A 20,487-nucleotide genomic window follows, 5' to 3' on the forward strand; every position below is an offset into this window, starting at 1 on the left:
TTAACAAAATAATGAGTAGTGATAAATGTAGATAAATGTAGTGTAATAACAAAAACTACAAAATTTCTCTGTGAAATAAAGTATAAAATATTGTAAACTGCAAATATTCAAGTTAATTACAAGTACCTAAAAACTCCAGCACTTGAGTAAATTACTTATAATTACTTTAAGTTTTTTTCCACCTCTGCACAGTCAAATGTTTCCTGGTTTAAAGATAAGTTTTTGACTTACAACTGGAAATGGATCTCACCCTATATTAAGTTTTTGACTTACAACTGGAAATGGATCTCACCCTATATTAGGTTGTTGTTCTTCATGCTTAAATATATGGATTTAAGATATTATCATCTCTGCTTTATGTGAAGACAAGTATTTAATTAATGAATTAATTAGCTCAGTTAATGACCTCAGTAGCACCACTGGATATGTTTGATATATCATGGTGATTATAAATGGACATTAAGCAGCTCAAGTACCTGCTGTTACAGTTTGTTCTTTGGATCAGCATGGACTGTGTTTGTGAATGATGAAGTAGACATGTAATAAAATAAAACAAGATAAATGGGGTGTGACATTGTAGTTCTGTAGTGTCAGTGTCTCACCATATTCCATACTATTCTCGACAGACTCGCCTGGCTCAAGTCTGCGAGCTCTCCGGCCATGTTTCGAATTGTTGTGGACGAACATGTTGTCAGACACTGCTAGGACATGCCCGTCGACGCTCACAGTGCTGGACAAGACCACCTGAAAGAAAGAGAGGAGAGCCAAGGGGAAGATACATGAGTGTATGTGCATGACTTAGACAGCATGCTGCAAGTCGCAATCTCTGGTTACAACGGCAAAATCCCTGAGCTACAATTTATTTCGGCATACAGGTGATAGTCATATTTCTCGATAGATAATGTGACATCCCTGGGATCTTCATAATATGTCTGCATTCTGGTGATGACACTGCTCATGCACCCCTCCACTCCTCCATCAGGTCTCCATATGGCCTCTCCACTGCCTCTTGCCTAACTTTTTGATTCATACAGCATGCAGCAGGCTCATCGTTGTCTCCTCATGATCCTTCAATGACACCAAACATATGGACCAAATCTCCCATTTTAGCCGGCCGTTAAAGTAGTGGATGATATATAGTGGCCCTAATTTGATTTTCTGGCCTCAGCATGTGTGTGTCCCTTCCCACATCTGCCTCGCACGGATGACACACATATAATTAATGAGGGGGATACTTGTAGGTTTTTCTCTTTGGATATTTATGAGTGTTGGTGTGATACTATTTCTGAAAGTGATAATGATTTTGAGCATGTGTTTAAAAACTTGTTTGTGAGATTTACATGGAATGGGGGTTGAAAAAGTAATTTTCAATTAAATAGAAAACCATAAATATTTTAGATTATGGATTTTTTTAAAAAAAGATAAAACTTTGCACTCCCTTCGAAAAATAAACACATGGCAGTAATTTTGCAGGTGAAGGAACATGAGAAAGAAAAAGAGAAAAAGCATATGTGCTATAGGTGGTGGAAAGGGAGGGGAACCTAAAGGAAAATAACTGTAAATTATCGATCAAGCAGCAGACTCCCGTCCAGCTCTGATCACCTTTTAACCCAGAGATGAGAGTCTTGGAGCGCCTGGGTGCTCATAACTTCTCAGCATGTGTCACGTCGCAGGAGTTAAAGCAAACATGGTGGAAGACAGAGGGAGCACGGAGAAGGGGAAGGGACAGAGAGGGTTTGCTGGGAGAAGGAAAATGCCAGACGGGGGCCGCTGGTGCTGAAAGACGGCAGAGGAAGTGAGGCGGGAGTGTCCCCTGTGACCACTTCCTGGGTCACGGAGCATGACCTCCTCCATCTGGAGCCAATCACTCAATTCTTGACAACTTCCTGAAACACCTCAACCTATTTCCTGCACCCCAGCACCCCAACGACCAAGTCTCCCACATATCTAACTCCTTTCATTTGTCTTTCCGTCTCTCTGACTCCTTATTGATTTTTAACTTTCACCTCTAACTCCCTCCTCTATGTCTTCCATTGGAAAAACTTTTCCAGAGCTTTACCGTGTTACCGAGTTTGTGGCACAAACTTTACTTAAAACAGGCTGGACACATGATTAATTATTAAATTGTTCTATAAGGATGAATGGGCATGAAGGGGGTATGTTTTGCATCACTGTAAAATCTTTTTGTTCCCCGTGTTCAATCCCTCATGTCATCACCTTCCCTCTTTCCGCTCACCCACAAGCACACGCATGCATTTTTTCCCCCCGTCTTTTCATACCTGAAATCTCCTCATATCCCTTGGGTTTCCTGCAGTCTTCAGACAATTCTGGTTACATTTCAGGAAAAACTTCAAGAAAAACCTGCAAAGGTAAATGAGAGGACACGTGTTTGTACATCAGCAACTAAGAAATCACATGAAAGAATCACATATACTCCTATATGACTATTTGCTACCCTGCAACACAGTCAAAGGTGACATTCATTATTTTTCAGAGATAGGTCTTGTGAATAGTGTGCACAGGCGTGTGTGTGTGCACATCCATGTGATTACAGCCTTGACATCAATCCCAGCTGTTTAGCTTAGTATTAAAGTCAATGTTATTACACTTTAAATCAAGTGATGAGAATTTGAAGCACAGTCCAGTGAAAGCGCTGCTGTGTTACAAAGTAAACTGGAGACAGTGATGTATGCCAGGGGACTCAAGGGACCGTGGTATCCCGCAATGCTGTATTTGAACCCCCACATGGGAATGGAGAGGGAACGAAGTAGAGACAACTACAGAGAAAGTGAAATGAGGAGGTGGAAAGAGGAAGGTAGTGATAGAGGCACAGGCGCTGGTATGGACATGAATTTTGTTTTCAAGTATATGTGTCTCATTACGTATGTGAGAGTACTTTTGAGGGCGATAGGCTGTGGAAGAGAAGGAGAGAGAGAGGGTGAGACAGGGAGAGAGAAAGAGAGAGAGAGAGGGAGAGAGGAGCTGATAGCCTCTGCTACACCAAACAAAACCTGAGAGGAAGGTGGAATAAATAGGAGAGAGGGAGACTACGGAGAGAGACTCCAAATCCCAGGTGTACACAGTTCGGCAACATAGCCCGCTGCCATGGCAACGCAGCTCTGCCGCAATCCCAAAGTCCCCATGCTGAGAGGCAAAGACAGCGATGGGAAAGAGAAGGCAACAACAAGAACACATTCCATCACTGAAATACAGCGAGGAGGGAGGAGAGAGACTTGGCAAGGTGAGATTCAGGAAAATGTAGAAAGAGAGCAGGTGCAGACGAGGATGAGAAGATCCACACAAATCTCATGCCGAGGAGAAATTAGGTAGATGTTTGTTTAAAAAACTAAAGAAAAGAAAAGTGAGCATGAAAATAATGCAGCGTTATGATAGAACTGTGGCTATCAAAGCAGATCTAAACATCATCTCACCGAGAATGAAAAACACATCCATTAATGTTGCGATTAAACAAACAACAACAGCGCAGATGAAAAATGCTGCAGAGGGAGGCAGCGGTTTTGGGCTACATGGTTAGCTCCAATCCCACCCACACTGTGCTCTCTGCAAATATAAGTCATCTTAATGGAGAGTGGTTGTTTGGAGAGGAACTTCATATTGGCCCCACAGCTCTGAACCCTCCCATCGAATACTAATCTCTCCCTCATTCTGTCAGTTTTTACTCGCTATTCTTCCATCACTCGCTCCAACTTCCTCCCTTGTGAACGGAGCCTGGCTTGAATCTAGCTCTTGGTTCCAACACTGTGTCCAATATTTCTTGATTTGAGCTATTTCATCAGAGGACAATCAATATTGTTGTTGGCAGAGGGTGATTATAATTTATCAGTGAGAGCTCGGACCTTCAACCTCAAAGCTGCGCTAGACCGCAGTTTTGGGTGGAAACATGTAAAAGGGCACATCTGTGCATCTCCCATTTCCTTCTTCCATTTCTTTCCTCATCAATGTCTGACTTTGTCATTCTTACATCTGCCTGTTGGACAGCATGACAGTATCAGTTTAATATGATTTAATATCACTATATATACAGTACATTGCACAAGGAAAGGTATATTCATTGTACTGGCTCCTCGGAGGGTTGTGCTACATGTAAGTTTTATTTTGAGCAATGATTCTTACATTATGGTTAATTTTTAAAAGTTGTCATTTATAAGGAGGTAAATCAGCACAGGAACCACATTTATGGTGGTGCTATGTCGGGTCTGACTGTGGTTTAGCCACAACCATTTCCTTGTCACTTGCTTGTTTGCCACTTAATGTTAATCTAACCAGCAGTCATCCTTCATTTGACTGACTGACATGATGAAACTTGCAGTGATGCCTCAGATAGTGAAATCACAACCCCTAATTGAGAGGTTGTCTGCATCCATCTGAGGCTTTGTGCACTTTCTGAGGGTTCTTGACCTTGTTTGTTGACTTCTTCTCATCATTCTCTGTTTGTATGACACCAGATGCCTCACACACACAGAAACACACATTCACATGCATGCGTGCACACTCTAATACACCGACACCCCCACCTTTGCCCCCCTCCCAAAAACCCATTGAGTCAACTTTTCACCCCCCTCAGTTCGGACGCACACAGCTGCAAATGCTGAAATTAAAGCGAGACATTGACGCATATATTAGCATGCATTAGCCGCTTCCCCCTGCCCACTTAACATGCAAATCTCCCAGCCCCGTCGCCTCGCACCTTCTGCCACACATTCATTTGCTGAATTATAATTAGACTAATCTTGCATAATTAATAAGAAGTCGAGGACCCTCTGTTTTTTATCCCCTCCTCTATTGTGGTTGCAAAAGTTTAATATTGCTGTTGTTTGTTTTTGTTTTGGTAATGTAATACACCCACACACCTCCCCATCCAGAGGGAAGAGATGAGAACATGCAAAGAATTGGAGGTGAATTCATGTTACAGGGAAATTGCAGAGAAAGGCTATTTTCAAAGCACTCCACTATCTTAAGCATGTTTGTGTTTAATGCGTGCCTTGTTCTTTGCGTTCACAGAATATTCCATAAAGCATGTGTAAAATGGTGATTCTGTTTGTTTAAAACACTCTTAAGTGAGTAACACAGTGCAAGTAAAGCTAATGGGAAACACCTTTCAACTTTTAAACTGTCATGGATGTCAATTTTATTTTCAGGGGCTGACAAATCCACTTCGTGAAGCTGAACAGACATTATTCTCTAATTGCAGAAAAAAAGAAAATCTTCCTGTGGCATTAGATTACAAACAAAACTTGATTAAAACAAATTCTTCTTCTGTGTTTTTTTTTTGTTGTTGTTTCACACTGATGACAAATTTAAAAAGTAATTGAATTTTACAGCGTTTACTGTGGCCAGCAATGGAAACCGAGTTTTATCTTACACAACATCTACCCTCCGCAGACACACTTAAAACAGGAAACACAAACAAAACATAGACCCCAGTCTTAAACCTCGGGATCATTTTCCACTGTGGCACCACAGGGAATCTGTTTTTTCTTTTCTGTCTTCACTTCTGCATCTCTGTCAAGGCCTGCAATCCCTTTTGTCTGCATCTGCTTCAGTTCCCAAGACTAAACACAGGCTTCGCAGCATGAGGCAGCCATCCCAATGGTGACAACTTGCTTATCTAAAACTAGTTCAACGACCAACCAGTAAGTCATGACACTAAAAACAATAGCATAAATGCAGTTTTTGTAAACATTTCACCCCTCTGTGTGGACCCGCAGTTTCACGTTACTCAGTCCAATGGGGCATCTGTTACACATAAGTGTTAGACACTATGCTTTACATATGGCCTTAATCAAGCAACGAGCACCTAAGCAGCACAGGACCCCCTAACAAAAATTTTCATAGGCATTCATCAGCACTAATCACTGTTGACATAAACTGCCTTTTCACATAGACATAAAACACATCGCCCTCTGTGCTCATTGTAAATGAAGGTTTACTGGTAGCACTGGCTCTTGAAGCATGAGATGCAAAAGGCTTTTACACAGAGTTCAAGTTAGTGAGCCGCACAGTTTGAAAACTTTCTCCACTCATCTCCTTGTCTGGGTTTGGCTTTGGCCCTCTAATTTTGGGTTACTGCGCCAAAGATGACAAATTTATGCTTTGATGCAAAAATATGGGAGAGGAAAATTTAAGGAAAAGAATGAGGAGGAGGATATTGTCATAATTTTTGCTCGGCTGATGTGGATGCCCTGCTGCTGCAGAAATAGGCAAAGAAGAATAGGGGAGTGAGGACAGAGAAAAGAGCTCCTCCTCTACATCCTCTTCATACATGTGACCCTGACCACCTCCATAACGCTCCCTAGCTAATGATTTAAATAAATAAGAAGAAAGAGACAGAGCGATAGAGGAACAAAAAGATGTAGAAGAGGAGAGGCAAAGGCAGAGGAAGAGAGGGGGAATGTTGATGTCCTGTATTCAGGGCCATCACTCATCAGACATCCCCTCCATCACCCCCCCATCCCCACCCCACCCTGAAAAAACAAAACAGTGTCCTGACATCGCGGTGGAGGGGAGCTGAGGGGAGGGCAGGGAGGGAGGAAAATTAGGAAACCAGATGTGAAGCATTAAAACATACTGACATGCTGAGGGCCTTCCTCTGCCACACTCACACATTGAGAGCACTAACTCATACAGCAGGCCCAGATGCATGCACGTATGCATGCATATGTCACACGCTGGACGTACAAACACACACGCTCACACACACACACACACACACACACACATTCATGCATGAGGTCACAGAGAAATACACAAAGACAAATACTGACTTGCAAGCAACCATGTGTGCACAATAAATCATGCAGCATTATAAACATTAGCAAATGTGTTGCCTCAAAAACAAGTGAAAAGTCATACAGTATGCTCGCATGTATTGTTAGCTGAGTTTTTAATAAAACATATAAGTAACGGGCCAAAAACATGCTTTAGCTCATGGCTATGTGCTCAGATTGTTGACCTACGAATATTTCACGTCAAGGCACAAATCTACAGATGGGTCGTCATGGATCAGTGTATGGATATGCATCCAATTAGTACATGTACCCGGGCTGAGGAACGGCTAGGGGGAAAGAGATGGAGGTGTTTTGTTTTCCTCCATAGGGAGAGCTGTGTTTGGGGGATGGAACAGAGGAGGTAAGAGGGGGGGTTAGTAATAAATACCCCTGGACTCGGGTCCCCTGGCAGACTGGAAGCTAGACTGGTCACCGGGGTTAACACTCGGGGCACATGACCTTTGACACTGCTAATGGGGCACAGAAAACCCTCCACGAACTGATACCCCCTCTGTCACATACCACCACAGGACCTTTCACACCAGCCTCCCAGTCCAACCTCCTCCTCCTCCTCCTCCTCCTCTTCCTAAAACATACAGAGATATCTGTGGCATCAGCTCCACTAACAAACGTCAAACAGCCAAACTGACTCCATTATTGTTTTTCCTCCCTTATTTAATGCACATCTAGTCATCAGTAAAACAGCTGTGCTTTTCTTAATTTTTTACAAGATTGCTACAGTTGAAGCCTCCATCCACTTTCAACATAACTATCCACACTGATGCCTAATAGTCTCTCAGTGACATCTTATCCTGTATGAGTTGGGAAAGTTTAAGCAACATCTGCACCAACATGCTGACATGCTCCTCAAACAAGCCAAGTGAAACACAGTAGTGGAGAAAGTATTCAGATCTTTTACTCAGGTAAAAGTACCAATACGACAACGACAGTTACACGTGAAAGTCAGCACAACAGTAGCCAAAGTTTTCAAAGTAAAAGTGCTTGTTATGCAGCCGAACAGCTGCTATCTTTGTCATATTATATTGGATTATCACTACTGATGCATAAATATTCATTTATAAAAATGTGAATGTTTTATAAGTTATGCAAGTTTGTTTTGCTTGTAAAAATTAAACTAAAATTTAGGTAGAGTAGAAGTATAAATTAGCGGAAAATAGAAATGCTCAAGTAAAGTACAAGTATCTCAAATTTGGTGCTGAAACATCAAACCTCAAGGCTCTTTTGGTATCGACTATAACACTGTAAACTACTAAAGTGGGAATCAAATGCCAAGTTAGATACATAGTCTTGTTTACTCATAATTTTATCCAATTATATAATAATTTTACACACAGTTCTTCTGGATTCTTATGTGTTGAGATTTTTTTATTTGAGAAGATTGGCTGCTTTTGTAAAATAAAAATTATTTGAACGACATTCCTCAAAGTAAGACATCAGAAAAAGGTAAAATTACTGCACCGTTTGAAAACAATTCATTATTGATCAGTGGTAAGAGAATCAGTGAGTAAATCGACTCCAGGTAGTCTCAGGCGGACAGCGAGCACATGGGGGAACTCTGCTTTTTATAAATTTGCCTGGTGGATTGGCTGTGCCCCTTGTGGCCTCTTCTCCGTTGCCTCCCAGGCTGGCTTCACCCCTGCAACCTCAAGCCCCGGCCCACCCCGCCTCTAAACTTGAGAACTGTGACAAAGGCAAACATTTAAACCACTAGTGCTGATTTATAGAACTTGGTAGTGCTGTAAAACCTTCAGGCTTGCCACCGCTAAAGTGAGTGAGGCACGGTGAAGCTGTGAAGGAAAAGAGAGTTGAGGGGAAGAAAGTGGAATGATGGGAAGGGTACACAAGAGGCACTCAAGTATTTCAACGAGGTTTCTCCTGGGTGCTAAAGTGTTTTACTGCATAACCTCTCGATGGCTGCTAAATGTGCATTTCAACAATTTAAAATGAATTAATGCTTCAGTCTCCAAAGCTTAGCCAAAAGCATAGATTGCATACAAAGCTTGGCCACATGGGACTGTGGTCAGCCTGCCAAGTAGTTGGATATGGATAGATATTCAGAGTCTAGAGAACATGAATTCACAACCAGGACAGGGAATAGAAGTCCCATCAGTGGCCTCACCTCTCCCAGCATGCTTGGGGTGTCCTGAGGGACAAGGATTCAAAATATACTCTCAACTGTCAAATGGAGACACGGAGCACCTTCTACAGCCGAATAGATTTCAAACAATACTAGAAGGTCATCTGCAATACACCAACACTAATCTTACTTTGTCAATAGCCTTTCAATCAATCAGCCACTAATCAGATTTACCAATAACACGTGTGGCTCAAAGTTCGACCCGAACCTCTCTGAGAGAAGAACAATGAATCTGGGATGGATGCCACTGAGCGGGAGAGGAGAGGAAAGAGAAGCAACAACAGAAGGAGAAGAGATGTCTTCTTAATTAGCCAGTAATGATAAGATCTGACAAACAACATCTGTTTCCAGAAAGAGAGAGAAGGGGGGGGGGGTGGCAAAGAAGGGGGGAGAGAGGGATAGGAAGGAGGACGAGAGAGCTGGAGAGAGAGAGGGAGAAGCAGCTGAGAAACCTGTGAAGCCTAGACAAGAGGGACCTCCTTGTAGGAAAGTAAAGGGGGAGCGGAAGAGATGTGTAAGAGAGGAAGCGCTGTGTAGCGTGACACAATAGAAGAACGGAGGATGAGAAGTATAAGAGAAGTGAGAGAAAGACAGAAAGGGGAGAGAAATCTGACAGGGTTGAGGGAGTCGAAGAGCCAGGACGAATATGACAGACAGAGGGAGGAAAACAGATCAAAATGAGAGAAAAAGGAGGGAGATAGACAGACGCAAGAGAAGGTGAGCTGGATAATGGTGCTGCAGGGAGAGAAGAGGAACGTGTGAAGAGATGGGAATGGAATCACTCAGAGGTCCAGGGTGCTGTAATTTACTGTCCGTGGCTAATACACAGCAAATGTGTGGAGCCGAGGACTGGGAGAGGAGAAGGGGAGCCGGGTGATGGGGGGGCTGAAGGGAGGGCACGCAGACTGTTGGGGTTCTCAGCATGCATGCTGGGAGCCTGTCAGCAGTCACATCACCCCCTGCCCTCAGCTCTGACAGATTCATCAGGACCATTACACACACACATACTGACGCACACACACACACTTATATGCATGCATCCAAAAGATTTAGAAAGACATCGCAATTGTTAACTTTTATTTTCCCTCCGCGACGAGGAAAGCACAACATCTGTTGCATTAATGATTCAGCCGGCAAAACACAAAAGAGCCAGCGATGATTCCTGCTTTTAACTTTACACGCTGAAAACCAGCCTATCCTGCACTCCCGTTTCTTTTTCTTTATTTCGGCTGTGTAATTAAAGTTCATCAGTTTTATTGTACCAAAACTGTATCACCCAGTATCCTCGCCTGGTTGCTTTTTCCATGCCCCACAGAAGGGATTACTATCGCCTCAAGCATAAGCCAATAAAGACACTTAATCAAATTATATTTAAGAAATACTGCAGATGTGTAAATATTAGTGTGAAAGGGTGGAGATTTTTAGAGAGAAATCTAACTCCTGGAAGAAGTACAGTCTGTCCAGATAAAGAGACAAACAAATAAACAAGGTAGCTAGCGGGGCCGGCCCAGCACCAGGGGGCATTGTTAAGTCATTAGTGAAATTTAAGACTTTAGACGAGGATGACCGATCCCCATCACACACACACACCCTCACAGCTCCACCCACAGCAGCAACATCCAGCCAAAGAAAACAGCCCTTGTTCCTAAATACCACTGCTAACTGGCCTCTGACTCCACACCCCCACACACACACACATGTACACACATACACACAAGATCCTGATTATACCGATACAAGATCTCCTTACAAAATAAATGGCAAATGCAGGAATTTCACATGAAAAATAAACCCACAGAAAGCCAAATCAAAGACACACACACACATAACCACACGCCACTCACTCGCTTGCGATCTGAAGTACCTCTAAATCACGCTAATCTGCCCCCTTGTGATCCTCTGAGTGCCCCTACTTAATCTCTACACCGCTCAACCAAAGGTGAACCCTATTAGTTGCCAGACAAATGGTAGGGTTTGCCCCAGCTATACTCTGGGAGAGCGAGGCCTTTCAGAGCGCCATTGAGCTGCAACTCAAAACTTCTAATCCCCCTCCTCCGTCCACCATCCTCTCTGCATCCCACCCACTCTAAAAGTCCCCCTGCTGTTCCTCCACATTAGCCCATTGGTAGTCCATTCCCATTTCCTGTCAAAACATTTCTCCATTGCTCTCTATTTCCGACTGCCCCCTCTGTAGGCTCTCAAAGAAAACAAACCAAGCCTTCTCCTTGTGTCAAGGGTCAAGCCACAACAGCTAACACTGGCCGAAGCAGAGCAAAGGTGACCAAACACATACTCGTCTCATAACCCACTACTCATTATACACTTCCTGTGCACACCGGAGTGCAGGATCTTCCCAGTTCACATGAGACCACATCGCAAAAAGCTTGAGCCCCTCAAAAGGTCCCTGAACTCATTTTCACCAGTCCAACTCTGAGTGAGTCTCTCACTGTTTGAAGCAGTACCTGTCAGTGAATTTGATATTCTAGACATTGCATCGTCTCTCTCTGTCTGTCTTTGTGTCATTCTCCCCCTTGCATCGCCCCAAGGGAGGAGCCATCCCCATGGTCCTGTGCCAGCTGCTCAGTGGTCCAGCCTGTGTGCCGCTCCGCTGTGTGAGGCGGTGTGCACTGGAGCCTCAGGGCCCTGTCGCCACGCTGCCTGGCCCCCAGCCTGAGGGGCTCGCTGACAGGGGGTCTGGAGGGACTGGACAGTACTAGCTCACCAGGGAGAGACCTGTGACAGCGGAGTGAAGGAACCAGTGTGTCTGACTTTGTCTCCGTGCATGTATGTATGTATGACAGCCAGGTAATGTATGCATATTAATAACTGCATCAGTATGATGTGTTGATTGTGATGGAGAGCCAGAAAGATCAGTCTGTGGAGTGAATTCCAACAACTGGGAAGTTTACTTGTGCTGATACTGGTTTCATTTAAATTATAAATCGGGATACATGAAGTATATTAAACTTCATGTTACCATGACAACATATTTCTTACTACTGTACTAAAAATGGTAAAACTTATACAACGTGAAGTAAAGTGACTGCACACAGTGTCAAATGAGCAGACAGTATCTTGCCATAATGTGTTATTATACACTATATAAACTTATTCTTCTGAGACAGTAATTTCTCACTAAATATTTATATATCCACCCCTGCGTTTGTTACATAGAATTTTTCCCCCTGGCCAAGTAAATGTTTATTGTTGGCGGCAGAAAAAGGGGGTTAAATGACAAAGAACAAAGAAATCTCAAGAAAGAATCTTCCCATCATAGAGACTCCACAGATTTATCAAGCTAACTTAAATTTGGAAAAACTTTACCGACATCATCCGCAGCTCTTTCTGCAAATGCACATTCTCCATATCCGCTGGAGGATGACACATTTAGCAGTTTTTTTTCTCTCAGCTATTTCTCACATAAAGTCCTTCTTACTGATGATTTGTCCCACCCCAACATCCAGTTTGAAAATAAAGTATAACAAACGAGCTGGAAAATTAGAAACTCAAATCCATTTTTCTGGATTTTTATTATTTCTGGACTACAAGATGAGCTAATTCACACCAATCATAGCACTGAAACTCAGGATTAGTATCTCATAAAACACTTTTAGACAACACATCAAAAAGGTAATGGCAGCACAGGTACAGCATGGCAGTACCAACACAGAAAGCTACAGTATGAGTTACAGCTAAAGAAAAATCTTATACTGGGAGTATGGGAAACAATCTCCTAAAATGACATTGTTGTCTCACACATAAAACTCTCAAGTGCATATATGATGACCTAACAGGGCGACTTGGCGGCAGTACGTGAGTATGCATCTGGGAGAGGGGAGGAATTCAACCCCTGACACAGTCCAACAAATGTTGCTGCATTTATTCTTTGGCTGATAGTTTAATGTTCTTTTCCCAAAGACTTGCAGCGTCTATTTTCCTTTTGGTTGATGCTGAAGAATGAGGAGGCTGGTGTTCCCGACCATTAGCAGTACAAGGAGAAACTATCAGACCTGCTCTGAGAACAGGTAGACGCCAGGAAAAAAAAAAAAGGCACAGAGGAAAGTGGCCCGTGTCATCATAGACTGGTATTTTTTTAAATTTGTATTAGACAGGCAAGAACAAGCAGGGTGATAGCCAAACATTGAAACAGATGGTCAGTCTGCCTCTCTGAGACACCATACCGGTTGAGAACAGACATTAACATACACCAACAAATGATATCTGAATAGTTTATTGTCAGACTGTCCAGACAGCGTTAATCCGTAAAGAACTCTAAAAAAAAAAAAAGATTGGCAGTTTTACGGCACTGCAGACTCACTGTGTAAAAGTGCGTCTGTGCGTTACCATACGTGTTTTTTTGCATGAAAATAAGGATTTAACAAATAATAACTGCAGTAATAAATACTTAACTTGGGACTTTTTTGTAACTGAGCTGAAACTAAAGCTATCTACTACACATCGATTAGGAGTGGGGGAAAAAATAAAACCCTGCACTGACTAGTTGAAAACAAAGCTGTGGTACATGCACATAACTAGAACCATGACTACAAACAGATCAATACAACCCACAACCTAAGATTAAGAGTAATGGATTCCTCTTGGAGCCGAGCATCTGAAGTCAAGCCATCGCACAGGACAACTAATCATTGTTCAAATAGTAAAATGATAAACTTTAACTGCTTAAAAGGGAAAGAAAGCACAAAAACTATGGCTCCAGTGCATCCCAGATGTTTTGTTTTTTAGGTCAGCGTTCAGAAATCAAAGCCTGATATGCGCGCGTGAGTGTTTGTGAGCTCATTTTGAATCCATGGGAGGGAAGAGCCTTATTGACAAGATTGGAAAATTCCTATTGATTATTCTTCTTTTCTCTGAGCACAGGCTTGTTAAAAAAAAGACCCCTCTTGGAAACACGATCAATTAGTGAGATAGTGCTTGCCATTGATCCCCCCCCCCAACGCACACACCTCTCACAAGGCTCTTGCCTCACGATGGATACCCCCACACACTCCTTATGACCAGCTATTGATTTCAGCTTCTTAGCCAAATATAAAAGCATGCACTCACACCGAGCACTGACCCCTCCCATCCAAACCACACCGTCTAATACTAATACTGACATCTGCTTGTCTCCATTGTAAACCCATGGTTCACTCATAAATACAGAGGCCAGCTTTGGCCCAGAACCAATATAGTTTCTCAGAGGTCAGAGGTCAGCATGGCAATAATGCCACCATTAACAGATCTGCCTGGGTTAATATTGAGAACTTCTCAGAGCAGATGACCTTTACGGGGTGAAAGCAACAAAGATTGGTGAAAAATACCAGAATTATACATAGGCCTATTTTCATTTGACTGATATGTTGGTTATAGATAGAGTTAATCGATTAAAACTGAAAGGTAGAGGCCGGAGAAAAGCTGAACATTTTTCAAACTTTTTTTTTTTTTTTGCTGACCTACACAATCAACCAATTAGCAAATTTGTTGTTCTGTGTTTCAGTACTAATTGTACACACAAAACAAAAATATCACCACCAGAACTGTTAAAACAGGAAAGGAGTAGACATGCAACAAGAGTTGGCGAGTTAGCAAAGATTTATGGTGATTATGCCCAAAGGAATCATGTCCACTGATCAATCAGGTAACCAATCAGTGAACAAGCCAGTCCATCAGTCAAAGATAAAACACTCCATACAGAGAAGTCACATCAGGCCTGAGAGTAAAGCAGTTCACCAATGTTAAGATTAGACAATTGTAAAACTATTAGACACAGCAGGCAGTGGGACGTTAGATAATTCTCTCTCATAGCCAACTTAAGAGTCATCTCTTTGTCAACGACTGCCCTTGCCCTCTTCATCCCTCGGTCCCCTCCACCCTCTATCCCTTCACCCCTCTTTATGGATCAGCTGTGATCTCCTCTCTCCTTTCACTCAAATCAGGATTAGGGAGAAGAGGAGGTGGAGGGGGGTGGGAGTGCAGCAGCGGCAGCAGGAGAAGGGGGGGGAAGAGAAAACTGAAACAATATGGAAAGGAGATTAGAAAAGAGGGGGTTTGGGCCGTTTGGGGAATTGCAAACTCCCTTGTGCTTGGGTAGGTGTCCTAATGACACCGCCTAATTATGGCAAAATTAGACAGGCTAAAGGGAAGGGAGGGGGGTGGTGGTGGTGGAGATTTTAACGTGAGGGGAAAAGAAGAGGAGCGAGGGAATTAAGCAATAGGGAGCGAAGAAGTAAGAGCGCAGTAGGAGCAAGCGGAAAAGAGCAAGAGGGGTGTGCAGAAGTACAGATACGAGGTGAGGCGGGGAGGAAGGGAGCGTGGGGCTGAGAGTGGGAGAAAAAGAGGAACGGAGGAAGAAAAGGGGTGGAAAGCAGTGGCGGGGCGATAGGAGCAAGTGGGCCCCAGCACGCTGCATGTTAATTGGAGAACAGGTGTTGGGGCTGGGAGCAGGAGGCTGATTACTGGAGCCACAGAAACAGACCGTCTCCTCCACACACACACACACACACAGTGCAAGCACACATACACAAATGTACATAGACTGCATACACACACACACACACACACACACACACACATGAATAATTTACGACCCAAGCAGTGACTAGGAAAAAGGTCAAAGTAGGGGTCACAAAGACACATACATCCATATACATACATATATAAACTTGCAAGGATCTCCACACACACATGAAAATATACATCCGTTTGTGTGCACACAAACAGTGTATACATGCTCTGAACACACACACATATACACACATCTTGCCCTGTCAATCTTTTTACTTTTCAGTCGAATGAGAAAGTGCACATAAGGTTGGGTAAAAGGGCACAGGGGCCACGCAAAATTCCATTGGCTTATCAGAAATTAACTAGCTGCTAATAGGCTGCTCCCTGAGGAGAGGATTTTTGCCGTCCAGTCAAGAGGGAGAAGCCCCCATCAGGACGGGATATGCCCAGTGTGATTAGAGAGTACAGTAGGTCAATGATTCCATTTAAATCAATCCTCACAGCAACACACAAGCCTGCACACACACACACAAGGAGTCACAAAGAGGTATGGATCGCTCTCTCCTCACCAGCCCGACTGCCGAGCTACTCACAAACAAATTTGGAGGAGGTTTATCCATGTTAGGAGGAAGTATAAAAGGGGGTGAGGAGGGGGTTATTGTGAGAGTAATGTGCTACAGTAAATGAGAAAAGCAGCTGCTCCAAGGTATTCTGGGAAAATTCAAAAGACAACAGCCCGATTTTTCCGTTATATGAAAACTATCTTCAGCGGAGATCCTTTGAGACACACTGTCAACAGCCAGCCAGCTTGAACTGAGAAGGGGAAAGAAAAGGGTCCTTGACGTATATGAAGTGAGTGTTTTCTAGACAGACTATTTGAGGGAAGGAGAGAAGGAAGCAGAGAGGAGAAGAGGGACCGAGGGAGGGAGAGGAGATGAAGGTTGTGTCTATGACATCACAGAGAAAATATTTCACATGCGGTCTGCTTATGAGCATTCATCACACTGGTTAATGCCAGGCAGACAGCGCGAGACCTCCCGAAATCCCTCGGACGTGAAGGCCCTCACACACACCGATTATGGCGGTGGTCATCCACCTTTCAGTGTGATAACTGGCTGTCAGGGTGAACATTTACTACATATGTGAGCCCCTCTGGTGGGATGAAAGATCCACATGCTTCTGATAATATGAAATCACGCTTTTGGCAGGTTTCAGGTGCAATGTCGGCTGTTAAATGTAATGAGTGACCAAATTGAAACAGATCCCAGCAGGCTGACGATAGATCAACAGACAAACACAAAGCTTTGGAAACACATGGGATTCAGACATGGACACAGGCAGTATAATACAGCCTGTGTAAACTGACGATGAACCTTTATCCGTATGTTGTAAATATTAATATTTATATGGTAATGCATGCATGCAAATTCACACACAAACATTAGCACCACTGTAAAATACATGAATGTGTTGTAACTCGTCTAACTTTGCTGGAAATGCAACAGCTGATTGGTAAAATCTCAGCACAGGAATCTTCACCTCTCATCTCTCTCTTTGTGACTGTGGAGGTGCGTGTATACAAAGAAAGGGTGACCTGAACATTTAGTGTGAAGTGGGTCTTGTTTGAGGTGGATGACACTGTGTTTGGTGTGTTTTGATCTCATTACCTGTCAATGATGACTGGGTCAGAGGGCGTCTCGTTTCGGTTGCCACAACTTTTCTTCTCACAACAGCGGCTGAGTGGGCAGTTAAAGACAGGACAGAAAAGAGAAAAAAAAAAAAAGTCAGCGGAGGAAAAAGAAAAAACAAATTAAACAGGAGGAGCCATCATTTGTCTGGCCCATCCACATCCACGGGCCCAGACTACTGACTGCCCCGCAGTCGGCCAAGATCCAGGAGCACACAAAGGAGGCATGAGAGGGGAGGGGAAGAATAGACAAAAGAATAAAAGAGGAAGAAAAGGTACAACAACACACCCTACAAACAGTGAGAGACCATTCAAAAGTGAAAAGCCAGCCAGGCAATCTGTCACATTGATTTCGAAATCAAACTCAACCCCCACGCAGCCTCATTGCGCACACACACACACACACACACACACCGTCCCACAACATCCTACCATTCGTCAGCAGTCCTGTCCGAGGAGCTGATGGCCACCCCACCCCCCCCCACCCCACCCCACCCCAAAGTCCCCTTCACTGCATAACAAAAGTGCCCCCACCCCTAACCATCTGCCACCCCTACACCTCGCCTCACCCCTCTCGTGTCCCAGCTTGGCCCTGCCCTGCCCCCCTCCGCCCCCCTGTCAGACGGCCTCACTCCCCAGCTGTGACGCTTGCCCTCTGCCTCTTCGGCTCTGTTATTAGCCAGCTGTGAGTCACATTCGGGCATCTGCTGGCTACACAATGGCAAACCCCACTCCGTCTTAGCCCCTCTCCCCATGTCCCAGCCCCTATCCTTCCCCCTGCTGCCCCTCAAATCCTGGGTCACTGCCCCACTTCCAGACCACTCTCTTCAGCTTCTTCTCCATCCCAGTGCTCACCTAATTTCTTCGCTCATCAAACAACAACAACTCTCTCAATAACTGAAACTCTCTGGTCCCTAAGCCATGACTAGACTTTTTAAACTTGCTCTGCTTTTCAAACAACTCTCTGACACTGAAGATATAACACTGCACATGTCATCACATGTTGACAAAGTTCAAACATGATGTCTTAGCTAAACAGAAGTGCTTTAGTTACATTTCGATGAGGGAAAGGTGGATTGTTCCCCTAAAATATGTCTGCTGCTGTCAGCTGTGGTCTGGTCTGGCTGCAAAACTCCAGACCAGAAAAAGAGGAACTCCAAGAAGAAACAGGAGCTGGCTGGTGACATGCTGCGTTACAGCAGAAAGCAGCGGGGGGTTACCACTGTAACAAGAATGATGACAGACAGGCCAGACTTATGGTTCAACCACAGTCTAGTTTTCAAAAAATGTTTAGCCTCAAGCGTCGTCCCAAAACCACACTTCAAGCCGACTGAGGCAAAGCAGAGTGAAGGAGAGTAATGGATATTTGGATTTATTTGAATTTGAATGAGCGTGTGTGCGGTTTTGTGTGTTTTAGACTCACCTGCACATAACCTCGTGTGTGAGCAGAACTCTGCACATTTCTGGATTCTTGTTTTGTCCCTCATATGATATGGGCTGAGAGGAGAAAATGGGGGACAAATTCAGTTTCACGTAGAATCAATTAAACGTGAGGGTTAAATCACACTTAAGTGCGAGGACTTAAGGAAAGTTTACCAACCTGTTTGGTGACAGAATCGATAAGTCGTGCGTAAAGATCCTGCTCTGTACGAACTCCTGCAAAAAGAAAACAGAAATTGGTTTTCAGTAACTTAAACATGAAACCATCAAGCTTTTTTTTTTTTAACTGAATGTATGATGTATGAAACAGACAATGGAGTGACACAAATGAAGCAACTGAAACTGGACTGTAACCAGTTGATAAAAACAGTACATAGTGCTGAGTATTCTCAAAATAAAATGGAAAGATTTATGACATTAATCTTTTTTTTTTTATCTCAAACTCTGGACAAGCTCTCAGAAAAAAAGCATTGAACTCTGTCCAGCCAACATGGAGGAACAAGATTGGCATGCAGTTCATATTTTCTCTCTGATGGTTTCTGAGGGGATTGGAAGTTATTTGATGTTTTGATGATTATTAGTCATGTTCTGCTGAGGCCAGAATTTACAACCACATTCTCACGATTTGTCAAGCTGTTCTTTTTTTGGCTATTTCTCAGTTTAAACTTTTGATTTACTCACAAACTTGAATGACAGAGAGATGAGAGTTCACCAACAGGTAAAACAGTACCTGAGATGTTTGATAAGGAGTTTAATTGAAGGGTAAATATCTTTTTATTCTCGTTTCATTGTAATCAGGTGAGTCTCTGAGAGCGATTTCCAGAAACACCTGAACCTCTCAATGTTTCAAAACCTCAGCTGTAAATCATACAAGATAGGGAAACGACATGTAATGAATTGCTTCTTGAGAGCAGAGTGGATTACCCATGGATTTTTTTTATAGAGACTTTGGAGAGTATTGCTTTTAAAATGTGTTCCTCTCATCAAAGTCTCGATTGAGATGCCTTTGATATCACTTGGGGGAAGGGGATGAGAGGATGCGATGTAGAGGAAGTGCTTTTGGTGTGCTTGTATGTACATGTGTGTGTGTGTGGAGGGTGTATGAGGGGGTTGCTCTGGAACATGTCTTTTATCTTCTCTCCCATGGGTGCCACTGCGATGGCAGAGTAGGGGCAGCAGTGGCTCATGGGAACCAAATTTCTCTGTGTATCCCCAGATCTGATGTGGAGGCTCCATGGGGGGTTGGAGGAGTTGGGGAGGGAGAGAAAGTGAGAGGCGGGAGGGGCGGCAACATGTACCTCATTTCCCCATACATGGGCCCAGAAATGGCTCTTTGCAGAGCTGAACATTGAATTGTACAAACCCAGTGATTAGACAATGAGCGGAAGATAATTTATGAGCTCCGAGAGCAGAGGCGAGGTGAGGCAGGGGAGGATGTGGAGGAAGATTAGTTAAGTGGAAAGGTGTGTGTCACGTTAGTGTGCTGGTGTCGCCGGTGACCTTTTTCAGGTCCTGTTACGTGCAGGCCTTGGCGTTGTCATCTAAATGATCAAATCAGGAACCTGAAAGGGCAAAGAATCAAGCCATAATCTGAGAAGTCATATCTGACTCTACTCACCATTGCTGTAGAGGAGCTGCAGCTTGTAGTGCGTGCCGTTGTTGGTCTTTTCTCCCGTCTGCTCCTTGGAAAGGGGAGGACCGACACACAGACAAATGCAGGGCATGCAGTTAAGCACATTTGGGGCACAGATAAGTACAGTTGAGCATCAGTGAGTTTCTCCTAATCCTGCAGCTTGTCCTTCCCTAGGAGCAGCATCGAGATCAGAGGGGTTGTAGGCTCAAAGCCCACGTGGGACCTTTCGTTGTGCTCAAGAGCTGAGCGCTTAACCTTGAGTTAGATGTTCTTTGTA

General features: G+C 43.7%; 1 protein-coding gene across 4 annotated transcripts in view; it reads right to left on the reverse strand.

The window, feature by feature from the left end:
- ebf2 (EBF transcription factor 2) overlaps positions 1-20,487 on the reverse strand; it is a 28,710-nt gene that overhangs the window by 4,361 nt on the left and 3,862 nt on the right. For 2 of the 4 annotated variants that reach the window (XM_010732551.3, XM_010732547.3), the window contains exons 3-8: positions 20,196-20,253; positions 18,738-18,793; positions 18,561-18,634; positions 17,118-17,186; positions 2,280-2,361; positions 603-744 (exon numbers count right to left, since the gene is read on the reverse strand). In XM_010732551.3, coding sequence (XP_010730853.2) covers positions 603-744; positions 2,280-2,361; positions 17,118-17,186; positions 18,561-18,634; positions 18,738-18,793; positions 20,196-20,253 — 481 coding nt within the window. Of the gene's footprint in view, positions 1-602; positions 745-2,279; positions 2,362-17,117; positions 17,187-18,560; positions 18,635-18,737; positions 18,794-20,195; positions 20,260-20,487 lie in introns of all 4 variants that reach the window. The other 2 variants (XM_010732550.3, XM_010732546.3) reach the window with 1 other exon arrangement.

Source organism: Larimichthys crocea, chromosome III (genome assembly GCF_000972845.2).
Source record: "Larimichthys crocea isolate SSNF chromosome III, L_crocea_2.0, whole genome shotgun sequence".
NCBI classification, from domain to species: Eukaryota; Metazoa; Chordata; class Actinopteri; family Sciaenidae; genus Larimichthys; species Larimichthys crocea.